At 38.0% G+C, this 12,038-nt stretch overlaps 2 protein-coding genes across 6 annotated transcripts; both read left to right on the top strand.

The window, feature by feature from the left end:
- Positions 1-180: 180 nt before the first annotated feature.
- On the top strand, positions 181-10,883 carry LOC122070332. 5 transcript variants are annotated; one of them, XM_042634465.1, is made up of 4 exons: positions 181-663; positions 6,302-6,399; positions 6,634-6,755; positions 7,653-10,883. In XM_042634465.1, exons 1-4 carry the CDS (start codon positions 348-350, stop codon positions 7,681-7,683), a joined length of 567 nt encoding a protein of 188 aa, XP_042490399.1. In that variant the 5' UTR covers positions 181-347; the 3' UTR covers positions 7,684-10,883. The 5 variants fall into 5 exon arrangements, 2 of the variants coding, with proteins under 2 accessions (XP_042490399.1, XP_042490400.1); XM_042634466.1 differs by having other exon boundaries at positions 181-676; XR_006137739.1 differs by lacking the exon at positions 6,634-6,755.
- LOC122070331 (tubulin-folding cofactor C) lies at positions 4,170-5,841 on the top strand. Its single transcript, XM_042634464.1, has one exon. The coding sequence runs from the start codon at positions 4,450-4,452 to the stop codon at positions 5,533-5,535; it is 1,086 nt and encodes a 361-aa protein (XP_042490398.1). The 5' UTR covers positions 4,170-4,449; the 3' UTR covers positions 5,536-5,841.
- Positions 10,884-12,038: the final 1,155 nt, after the last annotated feature.

Raw genomic sequence — 12,038 nt, 5'->3', positions numbered from 1 at the left:
TTATTTTCTACCTAACCTAAGGATCAGATTTTTTTTTTTTCCGTAATGATATTTTACATGAATTTTTTTCTATGTAAATTTTTCTACTATTTTGTGTTTGTTTGTATTTTATGTTAAAAAGGAAATGTTCCTATTTTACAGAAAAATAATTTTCCTTTTCCACCATTTTACATGCAAACAAACAGTCATTCTCACTTGACACTTCTCACCGTCCTTCCCTCCAAGTTCAGAAACCATGAAAATTGAAAGGGAAAGTGGAAAACCCTTGAAAAACCCTAACTCCCTTTCTCCTCCGTCCTCTCCTCCGAAGAAACAGCAAAATTTTCGTAAACACCACAGATTAATTCATGGTTTTTATGCAGAGTATGAAACCCCTCATCTTCCTCTATCCTCCTCTTTCAATTTGTCATCTCACCAGAACAAGACCATTGCTCTCTTTTCAGATCCCTCAAACCCTCTTTAGCAAATCTCTATCTATCCTAAACCCTAATATTCTCGACCTCAGACCCTTCTCTTCTTTCAATCCCGCGGTTTCGAGCTCCGTGGACAGCCTGAACAAGCAAATGAAGGTGCCTCGATTCTCTTATGGTGAAATTTACGTCATCGTCGGCCCAATGTTTGCTGGTAAAACCACAGCTCTCCTTCACCGGATCCAGACTGAAAGTAAGAATGGCAGGTTTGGTTCTTTTCTCTGTTAAGAGGGTGGTCTCAATTCTTTGTGGAATTGTTTTTAGCCTAATTTTGAGATACACAATAGTTATATCATGTGGATAATTATTTAACAATTTAAAACATCATCAGTTATATTATTTTATAAAAAAAGAAAATCCATAGCAACCCTATTGATGCAGATTCATATTTTAAAACGGGAATCAAATCGCGTATAGGTTTATTCAGATATTTCATAATTCAATCAAAATAACCAAAGTTAGATTCGTAATTAATGTACGATTTAATTGAGTGATAAAATTATAATTAAGTAGACTTAATAGGATAATGGGTAGGAATAAGAGGGTGGTGAACACATAAGATATTTGATTAATAGATCAAAGATAAACTTGAAATAAAGTTAAATAAAAGGTATACATAATAAACGAGAGAGGAAGGGACAATTGGAAAGAGGTATTGAAATTAATAAAATAAGAAAAGGAAAAACATATCATTCACCTTTTTCTTGAAATCGAAACCTAAGATAAGGGAGAAGTGTCATTTTGACTTTTGGGGTTGAGTTTTTTTTTCAAAGTAAACGTATTATACATGTTTTATTCACATATAATATAAGTACCTATTAGTTTGATACATCAAATTATGATTTTTTAATTGAAACATTTAAATACGATAAAAATACACGTATAATATGTGAATTTACTAACTATGGTTGCTAGATATTTTTGTAACGTGGAATCTAATTTTGGATAATTTTCTAGTTTTCCCAAGAATAAATGATGTATCTCTACGACTCGGATTGTCACTTTTATCGGGAAAAGATTATCATCCACAACTGCTACCGCCCATCTACCAATTCAACAATTGGGAGGATTATCCGCAAGTGTTGCCATCCTTATGTAGAGAAAGGATTTAATATTACCGGTAATTGCTATTTTTGACCCAAATATAAAATTACAAAAAAATATCCGCCGAAGCGTCACAGTTAGTGAACCGGAAATGGTTAGTATCCATCCAGCTTGTTCTAGACTAGCCCCACAGCTCCACTCTCTCCTGGGATCAAAATCCTCTGTTTTTCTTTGTTTTGCTATCTGCAGAACACGACACGTGGACAATAGAGGATCCAACGGTCAAGGTTGGATGAGGATTATTATATTCGGTGCGTTGGTCTTAAAGTTATTCACGTGTCGTGTTTTGCAGGTAACGTTGGTCTTAAAGTTGTCCACGTGTCGTGTTCTACAGATAGCAAAACAAGAAAAAACAGGAATGAGAAAAACAGAGGATTATTTTCCCTCTCTCCTCGTGTGTTCCACGGTCCCGCAAGCGGTCGATCGCTCAGACCCTTGCACTCCCTCATCTTCTATAAGTAGGTTATGGGATTTTAGCCATCTCCGCTGTTTAGCAACTCTCCGGATTCTTCTTCTGCCTTCACTCTTCTCTGCTCTTTGTCTCTTTCCATTTCTACATTTTGGAGGTTTTGTCGAAATCGAAAAGTTTCTACTCATCTCCGTCCCTTGAAACTTCAAAACTGTTGTGCGTTTCTCTTGACCTTCACCTGCTCTGCAGCTCTGTTTCTCTGCTAAGTTTTTCCTTCGTCGTCTTCTCCAACACATAGAAACTACAATAACCATCAACATTTTATGTTATTTGAGCTTCTGTACGAGAGATCCGTCGTTCGTAACTAGTTTCTCTTCACGTTTGAATCTTTGAGCTACTTCTTCGAGATTAGCTGGTAATTTCATGTTCTCTATGACTCAGGCTTTCTTTACCGCTCGTGTTTCAATTTCCCCCTTTCCCGTGAAGTTTTAGATGAGTTTGTTGCGTACTGGCAGAAGATTTCTGCTTATGTAACTGTCTCAAGTCCCGTGTTATGTTTTCATTCGTTGTCTCCTTTTGTTTTTACGTTATGGTAGTAAAAATATGCTTTTTGTGACCGACTGAGCTCCATCCGATGTGTAGGATAATCCAGCCCTGGCACTATGGGAAATCCTAAAAGAAAAAAAAAATTATATCAATATAAGAGAAGATTACAAATTTACAATATAGGGCAGGCCGTAGGTTTGAGATGTCACACCGATAGGCACACCCCGGGAGCTTTTCTTTTTGGAGAGAGAGGAGAATGTGGGCTCCACAGGTCAAAATGTGATAGTTAAGGCGTGGAAAAGAATCCCAACACTAGCATTGTCGAGATCTTTTCTAGAAAATATCTCTCAGCATTAGCATTGTGGAGATCTTTTCTTAAAAACATCTCTCAGCATTGTAGTTTAAATAAATCAAATAATAGTTTGTGAATCAAATTCTTAGAAATATAAATTAAATAACTTAAACCAATAAACCACAATACTCTAAATTTTAGTAATATAAAATAAAATAAAGGAAAAAGAAAAGTGCCACACCACCTTAAGTATAGATTCTTTTATATCTTTTTCACATAATAAAAAATGGGCTCACGGTGACATTTTTTCTTTCTGTCTCTCCTATTTTAATCATATGGGCCCAATGTGGACCATGGATCAAAAAATCAGCATTGGTTGAGACTGTTATTGTATCATATACCGATTATTAAATACATGATGTGGATCCTATATGGATGATACCATTTTCAACCCTCTCACTGGTGTAGCATGTAGATTCTTTTTTACACTGCGCATGTAGAAAATTATCACCCTAAAATAAGAAAAATAAAATAATAATTGGTCTGAACCCTTCCTCTCTCCTTTTGCTTGCATGTAAGGAGAAATTTCTAACTTTTCCACAAGATTCTATTTACCCGACTGCTACCAAGGTTAGCAGGAACATGAACTAGGCCGCTAGCCTGCTACTAGTTCCTGCTACCCCAATGGCAGTCAAGTTTCGTTTATAAAGTTGTATTGAAATCGGAGTCAGAACAATTGAATCGGTTCACCCAGAATTGACTCAGCTGGGATTGATCCTGATACCGGCAGGATTGAAGTTGAATTGGCTTTGGTGACCGATTCAGACTCTTGAACCGTGGTGGTATAGAGTCTTGAACCATTGCTCTTTTAACATTTTAGATTTTTGCTTTGATTGCGTTCACGAGCCTCTTTTCATGGATAAAAATCCTCTAAAATTCTCATCTCATGTAATACCGTGCAATACCCCCTACAGAGGTGAACACGTGGACAAAGAGAGCCGGACGGCTCAGATTAGTTTTCCATTCAAACAACCCAAAACCATTGAGTTGTCACTTAAACCCAATCGTACTATGTAAGAAAACCGAACCGGTTCAATTTTTTAATTAAAACCTGAGATATTAAACCCTCCTCTGTTACGGTTCTCTCCCCGTGGAAAATAATCCTCTATTTTTCTCATCCATGTTTTTCCTTGTATTGCTACCTGCAGAACATGACACGTGGACAATTTTAAGACCAACGCACCGGATGTAATAATCCTCACCCAATCTTGACCGTTGGTCTCTTTGTTGTCCACGTGTCACGTTTTGTAGGTAGCAAAATAAGGAAAAACAGGGATGAGAAAAAATAGAGGATTTTGATCCCTCTCCCGCTCTCTGTCGTAACTCTCTTCCCTCTGCCCTAACTCTCTCTTTCCCCTAATCGCTCCTTACTGCGAAGCTTGCTGCTCACGAAGGTGCGCTACTCACTCGCTCGAAGCTCCCTGCTCACTCGCTCAAGGCTCAAAAGGGCTGGGTTTGATTTCTCTCGCCCGAAGCTCTATCTCTGGTGTCCTCTTTTATGTTCCCTTTGTCAAACCAATCTTCTCCTGGAGGTCCCAGCCTTCACTCTTCTACGGCTCCACTACGGAATGGAAATGGAAGAAGATCAATCAAAATCAAGGCCTGAAGAGATCTCCGACGAATCCATGGCTCCAATCTCCCAGAAGAAACACGCAGCAATGATTGAGCGTCTCACCAATCTTCATCAATCCCGTCTCCAGGAGTCCATTTCTCGTAAGATCGATAACTCTTCTCCTCTTGAATCCACTAAATCCTTCTTAGATCGCTTCTCAGAAGCCAAACGATCCATCCAGGACGAGCTGGAGCGTTGTCGTCTTGTTTCCGACCCAGAGTCTAAGGCTCGCCTGAAATCGGATCTGGAGAAGGTGTCCATTTCCATTGCCGAGCTCGAGAAACTTGTCTCTGAGAAATCCTATTTCTTGCCTTCTTATGAGATTCGTTCGTCTCTTAAAACAATTTCTGAGCTGAAAGAAAGCCTAGAAAATGCGAATTCTAAGTTGTTGCCCAAAAAGAAGTTTGCTTTCAAGAATAAGGCGGCAAAGAGAGATCCGAACAATGCCACTTCCACAGCTGAAGATAGGGCTTCTGAGACGATTTTACCTGAAAAATTGAATATTCAAATTAGGGATTCTCCTGGTTTTAAGAACAGGGAAGATGCGGTTTTAGTCAAGCATTTTGGGAGTTCGGAAGAAGGAGACTTCACTCTTTCTGATCTTAAATGCTGTGAAGTTCGTCTCACGAGCAGCTTGAGAGCACTCTTCATTCATCGACTGAGGAGTTGTCGCGTTTTTGTTGGACCTGTTCTGGGTTCGATTCTCATCGAGGAAGTTGAGGATTGCTTATTTATGCTGGCTTCTCATCAAATAAGGATTCACCATGCCAGGAATACGGATTTTTATCTTCGTGTTCGTAGTAGGCCGATAATTGAGGATAGCAGCAGTGTGAGATTTGCACCATACCATCTGTCTTATGAAGGGCTTGATAAGGACCTTCAAGATTCTGGTCTTGCTGGTGACTCTGGTAATTGGGGGAATGTGGATGACTTCAGATGGTTGCGAGCTGTGCAGTCCCCAAACTGGTCCATTTTACCGGAGGATGAGCGAGTTAGCATTGTAAATATATCAAGTGCAGAGACCTGTAGTGAAGATAGCTAGGATTCATTTGATTTTATTGAACAAATATTGAACTGCGTGGTGTGGTGACAAGGTGTTGAAGAACAAGTAGTGAGCTACACTGTAATGAAAAAGTGGAGAAGCCCAGACTGGGTTTAGGTAATTGTCTTCATTTTATTTGATCGTTTAAAGGAACCAAAACATCCGTGTAACAGTGTTCAGGGATTTCGTTTTTAGGTGGATGTTTTGTTTTAACTAGCTATTATTATGGTCCCTGAACTTTTGATCATTGCATCTTTTTCTCATGTATAATTATTTATTAGACTTTTATTAATGATGGTTCATGGACCTGTAATGTGCACTGGGTGGTATTTGGTGAAATTCTTTATTTCCTCATGGGTGAAGCCAGGATTTTTGTCCAGTTATATTGATTAAGGGGAACCTTCACTTTTGAAGCTTGAAGTTCTTTACTCTCTCTCTGTGAATTTCAATATTCTCAATGGTGCATGTAGCAGAGCTTATCAACCATAACAAGGCAGATCATATGAACAAGTTTAATCGAGTGTTCCCATTACTTATTTTTTATGGAATTAATTCTTAAATAAGTGAAGCTTTTGTGGTACTGTAGTTGCATTAGGATAGTTTGGATTCATTAAATCTCTGATATGCTTCTTTGACCACAAGAATTTAACGCATTAGCTCTTCATGTTTTCTTCTCTCTGCTGGAGTTCTAGGATTAAAAATGTGGCTAATAATCTCAAGTTTGATAAGCTATATGAATATATTGAGGTGATCATTTTTTGTCAAGCTTCAAGAAGCTGCTGCCCAAACAAAAAGGAGGACTTCATTAACCATCAGCCCATGACCATGATTCTTCATCACTGCAAACAAGGTAACAGAGTTGAGGTAAGATGCAAGATCTTATTTTTATCTTCCGCCTCCCCTCCTTTTGGGTGTTTCTGGCTTTGATTTTTTTACTTAGGATAACTTTTCATTGCTGGTTTGTCAGTTTTTGTTACTTGTTTACAATTTAGGCTCTGTTTAATTGATGGTTCTGTTAGGATATAGGACTTTGTTGTTCCAATTCCCCTGTATTCTGGTATATAATTGTTCATGCTTTGAGAATCTTGTGATTTGCAGATACAGTTTTGGGAAGTTTATGCTTACATTTGGGGTTTCAGGAAGCAGGCTGAACTAACACTTATCCGCCATAACATGGTCCAACCAGTCAACTTGACCTCTTTGACTGAACATGAGCTCAGGTAGGATTAGAGAATGTGACCCTTGGGTTGGGCAAGGCTGAGGAATTTCTACACTTGGGTGTGAGGTTAACCAGGCTGATTAAACAAGGACTAGAAGACCAGTTAGAAAACCAGAACCGCAGAGAACCATAACTGAAAAAATAAGGCAGAATCTGGCTATTATGATATCTCACAATCCACTAACCAATGGGGCTGAGACTAGGGTTGAAAGAAGGTTGTAATAGATGGGTAACTTGTCTAGAATATCAAGCCAAACTGATGGTTAGATTAGGAGAAACAAGTGGACAGAAAATAGAAACTTAAGAGACTAGAAATTAGTAACCCAATGAAGAAACAATAACTCACAATCAGACGATTCCGATCGAAGATAGAATTATGGGAGAGAAGACAATATCACAAAAGGAAGTCCATCCAATGGCTGGATAGATAGGACTGAAGGCGCAAAGTTCCTGCAACTGGGAAAGATTATAACAGAATCCGTAGGCTTGGAAACTGAAGAGAAATCCTGCAGAAAAGTAAGTGAGAGGTAGCAACTGCCAACAACTATTAATAGATGATCAACCACAAAAATGTTTTGAAATCACCCATTGATGGCCATGGTGATGCAGATTAATTACCAAGGTAGGCTTGTTTTATTAAGAATAAGCTTAGGGTTGGGTTGTATATATGTTGGGCCTTCAGTCCATGTGGTTTGGAGTGTATTGGGCTACTTTTATAGGTCTAAAAGAGGGGCTCTAAGATTGAGTACAAGATTACTAGTTAGTTTTTTTTTTTTTTTATTGGTTTCCTTTTTAGTTGGGCTTTGATGGGATTAATTAGTTTATAATTTCAGTACCTAGTTAGTTTCTAATTTTCAGTCATAAGTTAGTTTCTAATTCCAGTTGTGTTATTTCGTAGTTTACTTTCAGTGGAAGTGAGTGGTGTTTGATCCATTCGACTCCTTGCGGTGGGAAGCCCGAGAGGATCTACTACAAGTGTTTTCTTCTTCTTTAAGTTCTTCCTCTTCTTGTTTTCAAGGTTATTGCAAGGTTCTTCAAACGGGTAAGGGATCTGAACTGCTTTTGATTTCTGGTTCTGGAAATTTCAAGATTTCTCCTTGCTGTCCCTACTCTGTTCTAGAAGATCCAACCAGCCGATGGCCCTCGCCTTTTGATCGATTGTTGGGTTTATTAAGAGGGAGGCTCGACCTTAATTTGGGACCAATCAGACCAAGGGATTTTGAGTTATGAAGTTTATCCCTATTCTGGCCGATTGTGTTTGGTTTATTTTTGCTGCCCAGAATTTTGGATTGGTTTGTCCAGATTATTGCTGATTAGTTACTGATTTGATTCTCCATTATTTTAGTGTCATTAGTGGGTGATTTATGTCCCTAATCCACTGGTTATTACTTAGTTACAGAACTGCTGAATTGTTGAAATCGATTGAGTTGTTAGCTTCCCTATTGAACTCGATAGCCTGCTGGACTGTTATATACTATTCTGATTTTTCTGTTATGATGTTGGGGCTGGTTTATGGTTGTTCTTTGGTTTAAAAGTTCCTGTTGTTTGGGTCTAGTTTAAGCTTTCAAATCTAGTCCTACATTACATGGTAGAATGAGTAGTGCTTGCTGGAATCATTAGAACAGTGAAGGGAAAAGAAGAAAGAGAAAAGAAAACTATTAGAAGAAGGAAGGGGATATGACTTGGTCTCATCACTAAGCCTATGGTCATCTTCATCACCAACCAGCTTAGTTTTAACACCCATGATCTGCAACTGAGTCACCACAGCAGCTCATTCTCACAAGAGAGTAATGGTTTAATCATAAAAAAATTGTGGGCTGTAGCTAGGTAAATAGGGAAGAAAAGCCCACAGTATCAAACTGATCTGATAAAGATATAATAACCAGTAGTAATATAAAGCAATTCTAAAATCACAGACCCAGAATCTGGGTGATTTTAGAAATCAGTATATCAAAGTGTCAGATTGACACAACCAGGCTTTAAGGACCCTTTCAGATAGATGAAATCATACCCAAAATATTTCCAGAATCCAATGGCCAGATTCCTAGATAAAAGGGATCTTGAGCAAGCCAAAATCCCTCGAAAAACAACGGTATCGTCAGTATATTGGAGTGATATACTTTAATCAATTGGAGGCTTGGATCAGCCTCAAAGAGGGATCAAAGGTCCTCACCTGAGGGGCCAACAATGCCTTAAAAATTCAGGTTGATCTGCTGGCCCGGTGCAAAGTATGGGCAGATCTTAATTCTGCCAAAAGAAAAAGCGGAAAAGAGAGTACCACCAGCCTCTTATCTTGATAAAAATGATTTTGGGAGATGAATAACCACATGGAGTCACTGAAGTAGGTAGTATATGCAAGGTAACCCTAGTTTAAGGGCTCCAATCACTGAAGAAGAAGAAGAGAGAATCCTATCATGGCCTAGGCCAATTACTTATATTAAGTCTTATGCCCAGAGTCCTACTTAGAGTCCAATTACAAATAGAACAAATAACAATGACTACCAAGATTCTACTAGACTAGACATAAACAAACTCTACTAGAGTAACACCAACTTAACAAGGAGGACGACTGTCCTCACCGTATGCATTTAACAGTGCCGTTTGCTATTAACAGTGCCGCTTGCTATTATATGGTCTTTATGGAATTTAATGGAACCTTGATTTTGATTTCCATAGACATATTAGTCCTCTCATCTATGGTTTGGTCATGGCTTAGGAAGAGTTCAAAAAGGTACATTTGAACTATACTTGTGCAGTCTTGATGGAGAGGCCATATGCTCTTGCAAATGTATTTCTTAATCAGGTTGTACAGGTTTTTGTTATCACATACAGATGAAAAAAGAAAAAAAGAAAAGAAAATATAAACATTTGAAAGAAATTTTATTTTTCATAGGTCAAGTTGCTCTCAAGAAATTCTTAAACTGCTTTAGAATGGACTAAATTGGTTTAACATAATAAATACAAATGAAGCTGGGAAGTTTGCTCAATTCTGACATCTGTTTTTTCCCCCTTGTAGAGCTATTCAATGAGCAATGAGGATGATTCTGTTGGTTGAAAAGTAATAAATGATGCAACCTTCTCTACCTTCTCTTTATTCTCTTCTTTGAGCTTACGATCTGCCTCCTGCTAATGAAAACCTTCCAGCTTGATGATCTATCTCAAGGAGAAATTTGGGGAAAAAAATTTAGAAAGTGAGACTGTTATCTGTGACAAAATCCAAAACAGGAAGAAACAGTGTCTATGTATGAGAAAAGAAATAACTTGGGAGAGAAAAAGACTAACTCTCAGTTAGAGAAAGAACAACCCCAACCGTGAGATATCATGTATATTTATAAGATTAGAATTGTGTAAATATGAATTAAGAACATGTAGGACTTTTTTGTGATACACAAGAGTCCTTATTAAGTAAAGTCTTTCAACTTAAATCCTATGGCGGACAATAAGAAATTTACATAAATAACAACTTAAACACTCTCCCTCAAGCTAGAGCATCAATTTCACCCATGCCCAGCTTGGAACAACCTCGAAGAAAAACTTTCCCGAATAAGCCTTAGAAAACAAGTCACCCAGCTGATCGGAGAGCCAACAAAAGGAGTAGAGGCTGTAACGAAACCAGGACCTTAAACCAGTACCTGTGATTATGAAGAGAGAAGAGAAGAAAGAGAGAATGATGGGAGAGAGGATGTGCTGAGAACCACGATAGACGCAGCTTGTGTGTTCTACCGTGGACCAGTACCTTTGTTATAATATTTAGTTAACATGTATTGTACTCAAGTAGGAATCCTACTAAGAGTAGATTTCTAAGTACCATGGTACAAGGTTTCACAAGAATTTGGCTAAATCTCGAGTTCCATTGTGGCTTCGCAAGGTCTCAAACGAAACCTACTGCGATATACATTTTTGTCAAAGCTTCGACAAAAATTTCGTAGTTTCGGCAAAATTTCGACCATGTTTTGGATTTCGGTATTGTTTCTGTCAAATCCTTTGTATAAAATGCATGGTTTGAATAGAAATTTTGCAGTTTCGACCATGTTTCGAGTTTTGGTATCGTTTCGCTAGTTTCAGCATCTTTGTAATGAACCATGTATAACATTTGATAATTATGAAATGGTTTTTAATTTTATGTTTATTCATTCCTAAAGCATATTTTAGTTAGTTTTGATAGATTTATGTGTATTATAATACTAAATTTCGTGTATACATCATCATACAATATAGGTTCCCTAGGGTCCAAAGCCAAACTACCATTTTGGGTGTGTTTTTTACAACCTAGGGGTTCCACTATGTTTAAAGGGCCTAAAATAGGGTGCCCTACAAGTTTCATGACCTTATTTGGTCACTGAAACCCAACACCAGGAACAAAAAAAAAAAGTTTCGGCCAAAATTTCAATTTTGACTAAAGTGTTTCAGTTTCAGGCCTAACCGATACCAGGCTAAAAACGAAGCCTTGAACCTTGCCCAGTACAATGAAGAAAAGAAAATAAATAAACTCTTAAGAAACTCAAGTCATTGCGCGATGGGGACACTCCCCTTTATCGTAAACAGTCTTTAACACTTCCCCTTAAGCTAGAGTACACATATCAAAAGGCTCTAGCTTTGAACAGAAAAAATAGATATTAAAAGCAGCACCAATGTTGAACATAAATAGCAGTTGTAGATGCCAATGAGCACAGAGAGAACTTCATTCTGGTCTTAGATCAGCTCAAGTACACCAATCATCAACAACACTAGTAGAAAGAAAATCTTAATGTCAACTAATCCCAACAGCAACGAGCAAAAACAAGTGGCAAAGAACACCAACCGCAATCTAAAATATCATAGCAGCAACAACATCATAAGCCCTTCTCGAAAAAGGCATGTAGTAAGTAGTAATCTTCACATTGAAGGCAGATAAACAGTGCAAATATCGATGCACTTATAAGCCCCAAATAGAGGTCAACAGATAAACATTGCAGCATAGGTAGCTGCAAACTAGGTAAAAGTGCAGTATAGGTCACTGCAAACCAAGTAGCGGCATCAGGTAGCTAGGGACCAAGTAGCAACATCAGGCTGCTGGGAATTAGAGAATATAAGGTTGCTGTGAACCCCTGATAAATCCCATTGTTAAGTACCATAAATAACTATCTTCATAAATAAAATTGTTGTTGAGAACGCGAGCAGATGACATGAACAAATAAATAATGAAAATCTTCAACTGATGACTTGAGCAGATAATAATCTCCAGTCTCCTCTCGTGTGTGGTATTACATGTGGAAAAATTATGTAGAGGATGCGATAGAGAATT

Source organism: Macadamia integrifolia, unplaced genomic scaffold, assembly GCF_013358625.1.
Source record: "Macadamia integrifolia cultivar HAES 741 unplaced genomic scaffold, SCU_Mint_v3 scaffold890, whole genome shotgun sequence".
In the NCBI taxonomy this organism is placed as follows: Eukaryota; Viridiplantae; Streptophyta; class Magnoliopsida; order Proteales; family Proteaceae; genus Macadamia; species Macadamia integrifolia.
The sequence above is the reverse complement of the archived record's forward strand: the minus strand, read 5'-3'. Positions and strand labels throughout refer to the sequence as shown.

What these genes read in the sequence shown, in the direction of transcription:
- LOC122070332 (XM_042634465.1), top strand. Translation starts at nt 348, where the DNA reads ATGGTTTTTATGCAGAGTATGAAACCCCTCATCTTCCTCTATCCTCCT. An exon ending in TCACCGGATCCAGACTGAAA is followed by an intron (nt 664 to 6,301) that starts GTAAGAATGGCA and finishes TTTTTTGTCAAG; the next exon opens with CTTCAAGAAGCTGCTGCCCA. An exon ending in TTGACTGAACATGAGCTCAG is followed by an intron (nt 6,756 to 7,652) that starts GTAGGATTAGAG and finishes GTTATTTCGTAG; the next exon opens with TTTACTTTCAGTGGAAGTGA.
- LOC122070331 (XM_042634464.1), top strand. Translation starts at nt 4,450, where the DNA reads ATGGAAATGGAAGAAGATCAATCAAAATCAAGGCCTGAAGAGATCTCC.